At 47.2% G+C, this 4,147-nt stretch overlaps 1 protein-coding gene across 1 annotated transcript; it reads right to left on the bottom strand.

Annotated features, from left to right (window-relative positions):
* Window positions 1–413: 413 nt before the first annotated feature.
* On the bottom strand, window positions 414–3,296 carry LOC118757028. Its single transcript, XM_036491758.1, has one exon. It carries the CDS (start codon window positions 3,294–3,296, stop codon window positions 414–416), a length of 2,883 nt encoding a protein of 960 aa, XP_036347651.1.
* Between the last annotated feature and the right edge of the window lie 851 nt (window positions 3,297–4,147).

Consider the following 4,147-nt stretch of genomic DNA (forward strand, 5'->3'; position numbering starts at 1 on the left):
GACGGCGGCAAAGGCGTCCTCACTGGCGTCAACAAAAACGTGAAGCTGCAGCGTTTTCGGTGTACCATTTCGGAAATAACAGCGAGGAATGACATACTCGTTGACCACTGCCAGTTGACGCCGTCATTTCTCCCATACAGCGTTGATTTCGTTTGGCAACGGCTCATCCCAACGAACGTTTTGCTTCCACACCTCGCGCATGATTAGTTTTGCTCCGATGACGAGGTTACTTAAGAATCCCAGAGGATCAAAAATAGACATTACGGCGCTGAGCAGTTCTCTTTTTGTAGGGCGCCTTGCTCCACTCATAACAGCTGACTCCACATTATTAAATTTTAATATAAACGCAAAACTGTCGGTCGATGACTGCCAAGTTAAGCCCAAGACCTTTTCAACGGGCAAGCCGTCCTTTTTTACAATCGGACGTGTGATCTCGTGGCTCCTAGTACATCAACCACCTTTGGCGAATTTGACGTGAAATTCCTAAGTTCGAATCCGGCGTTTAGATGAATGGATCGCACTTGCTGCGAAACTGCAATTGCCTCTTCAACTGTGCTGAAGCTGTCGACGAAGTCGTCGACATAGTGAAAGTCGACTATGGCTTTTACTGCTCGGGACGAGCAGTCGTCGTCACTACGGTGCGCTAACGCGTTAACTTTTTTGACGTAATTGGCTGCGCATGGTGAACAAGCAGCCCCAAACGTCATCACGCGCATTTCGTAAGCTTCCGGTTGGTTTGTGGCAACACCATCACGCCAAAGAAATCGCTGGGCACACCTGTCCTCTCGCCGAACCAACACTTGGTGGAACATTTCTTTTATGTCTGCACAGACCGCGATCGCTCCTTCTCGAAAATGAAAGAGTATTGAAGGCAATGACTTATAATCCTGCGGCCCCTTCAGCAGTTGCGAGTTAAGTGAAATCCCTCCAGCCTCAGCAGCGGCATCAAATACTAAGCGCAACTTGCCTGGTTTATTAGGGTTGGTCACAGCAAAATGGGGCAAGTACCACGTCCTAGGCGATGACAAGGCGGCTTCTTCTGGTGGCAATTTACGTGCGTATCCCTTTGATACATAAGAATTGATGATATTTTTGTATTCAATGGCGAACGCGGCATCGCGACTCATTTTGCTCTCAACACTTTTTAATATTTTCAGGGCCATTGAGTAGCTGTCAGGTAGATATACACTGTCCCGTTTCCACAGCAGTCCCGTCTGAAATCTGCCATGGGTTCGGCATGTTGTTGTCATCATAATGGTTTTAGCAGGAACGTCGGCTTCACTTTCGACGATGGGTGATGTTCTGATCCCAAAACTCTCCATGTCAAAGTAATCCGCCACCATGTTATGTAGTGACTGATCGGAATGGCTATTCACGAGTAAGCATGACGGCAAGGATGCGTGTGTGCTAGTTGTTGGGCCAAAAACCACCCATCCCAGCTCGGTGTTAGCGGCGAACGGACCGCTTTTACCCATTTGTACGGTGGACGATGGCAAGCCGAGAAGGCAATGATCCAACCCGATTAATAGCCTTGGTGTGACTTGCTTGTACGGTTGTACTGGCAGCTTGCGTATCTGTGTGTCCTGACATCTTAACTCGGTTTTGCTCAAGCTCTGCGATGGTAGTTGCAAATTTGACACACCGTACACATTTCGCAATTTATGTCGTTTTTGTAAATCTGCGCCAGTGACACACATGTCCACAACGACGGCTGGTTCCTTTGCTGCTCGTCCACCGAACCATTGTAAGTTTAAGCGGTGCTCTTTCCCATGTAAGCCAAGTTCATGTAGGATGGCTTTATCGACCATCGTTATCGACGAGCCTTCATCCAATAACGCATAAGTCTCGACATACCTCAGCTTTCCATAGAGCACGACTGGAAAGATTCTGAATAGAAGCTTGTTATCGGCTGTACCACTGTTGCAACTAAGCACTGCTGCTTCTATGTCACATAGTTGTCGACTACTCGGTGACGGCTGTACGCGCGTGGAGCGGTGACCTTCGCGTTGGCCCATGGCCTGTACGTGTCTGCTGCCTTGATGCGTATCTGTGTTGTGCGAACTATGTGCGACTTCATGCAACAGCTTGTGGTGCATTCTCCTGCACCCATCTGTGGAACATGGCTTGCGCCGTTGGCAATTACGCGTACCATGTCCAGCATTAAGGCACGTAAAGCATAAACGACGTTTCTTCAACTCAGCCCACCTACTCGTCACTGACATATCAACGAAGTGTTTGCAGTCCGCAGGCTTGAGCTGACCCTGGCATATTGGGCAGCTTGGAGGACGTTGAGTTTCGGTGGCGTGCAGCACAACTCGGCGTTTGGCGTCCCGTATTGGCTCTCCATCGTACACCGTGCAAATTACGTTTGCTAATTTTGTAAGCCACTCACTAAATTGCTTCACTGTTGCATACGGCTGTATGCAGGCTGCGTAACTTGCCCACTCTATGCGTTTACTCATAGGCAATTTCATAATGAGTTCGTCGAGCAGCGTAGGATTGGCGAGGTGCTGCTCACCTCCTTTGTCCGACTGCACGAAGGCGCAAATATTGTTGACTTTTGTTGCGAATGGTACCAATTTTGCCATTGCACTCTCTGCAACGGGCGTTATTTCTTTAATTTGTGCTAATTGGCTCCGAATAAGTTGTTCGGGACGACGAAACCTGATTTTTAACTGCTCAATTACGTTGTTGACATTGTTTGGGTGTATGAGCAGAGACTTTACAGTTTCTCGCGCTTCTCCCTTCAAGCATTTATGTAATCTTTGATTATTTTCAAAGTTGCTGTACCCATAGACTGCAGTGGATTCAGTGAAGGCAGAGTAAAATATTGGCCAGTCCTCTGCCTTCCCACAAAAATCCGGCAAATTCTGCATTTGTCTGGGTAAGCAAGGCGGCGCTGGGGCTACGGGGCTCATGTTCGCAAAAACAGGTGTCCTATTCGAATTAGAATTCATTGAAGTGGCATCACTAGTGGGTAGCGGTGGATTAGCGTACATGTAATGTGGTGCCGAGATACCATGCGACGAAACGAAATTTACATTTGTGGCTGGTACACCATTTGCAAAATAAAGCGGCCAGTATCGGGCATCAGCTGGTACCACATTCGTATTTGACACTGAAGGGAATTGTAACTCCGGCGAGTGTGCAGATGATGGCTGCACTGCGGATGTTTGGCTTACTGGAGCTCCGGCTACGGAAACATTTATCGACGCATTTGCGCCCGACTCGTGCTCCTTCAACTTCGCTTCGGCAGCTTTAAGGCTATTTTCAAGCATAGCGATTTGCTTTTGCATTGCTTGAACTACATGTTCTAGCTGTGTAGCAGAAGTCGTTGATGAAGAATGAGAAGTAGCTTCAGTGGGTTTTGGAGCGGCTGGTGAGCCCCTGGCTGTGGCGGAGGCCATGAGTACAGTGGGATTGGGAGCGACTTACGAACCACTGGAAGTGGCATTGGCGATGCCTTTCGTTACGGTGGTGTTCGAAGCGACTGATTTCGACTTGGTACTGGTCGATGCCAGGGCGTTAGCTTCCATTATAGGTATCGTTCCAGTAGGCGAATTGTTGGCGTCCGTGTTTAAGCGAGGGCTACGGCGGGGTGATTTGCCTATGTAACTATGTCGACAATTTTTTGCCAAATGGTCTGCAAAATGGCTGATTATTTTCAATTACGGCAGCAGCTTCGATCTAATAGCATACAATGCGATATAAAGTTGTCGTCGTTGGCGCTAGCGAATTTAACTCAAATCCCAATAAACTTCCTTCAGTTATTCTGGCTGGACTTGGTTTATTTCTATAAATTCCAAGGGTTATGTCTTTGAATATATACATGTACAAACAGTAGTACTTACCGCAGTGTGTCCTTCGCTTTTCTCGATTGTTCGACGACTGAACTGCTTTTCTTGCTGCGTTAGCATATATAAATTTTGGCAAGTTATGTGCGCACAAGGAGAAACAGCGATTGACGCATTGCGGTTAGCTAACAAATGTAATAGGCATATACAGGTACATAGAACATACATACATACATACAGCTTAAACTGCTGCGATTAAAGGGTAATGGAAACAACGATAAATACTGCAACGGCTTGAAATACATAAGCCTAGATAAATACGAGTTTGACATGTATGTACATACGAACGTAAG

The sequence above is a fragment of the Rhagoletis pomonella genome, unplaced genomic scaffold (assembly GCF_013731165.1).
Source record: "Rhagoletis pomonella isolate Grant_MI unplaced genomic scaffold, Rhpom_1.0 Rhpom_scaffold_13787, whole genome shotgun sequence".
NCBI classification, from domain to species: domain Eukaryota; kingdom Metazoa; phylum Arthropoda; class Insecta; order Diptera; family Tephritidae; genus Rhagoletis; species Rhagoletis pomonella.

Excerpts from the sequence above, each read along its gene's own strand:
- LOC118757028 (XM_036491758.1), bottom strand. The coding sequence starts at position 3,296 with ATGCAAAAGCAAATCGCTATGCTTGAAAATAGCCTTAAAGCTGCCGAA.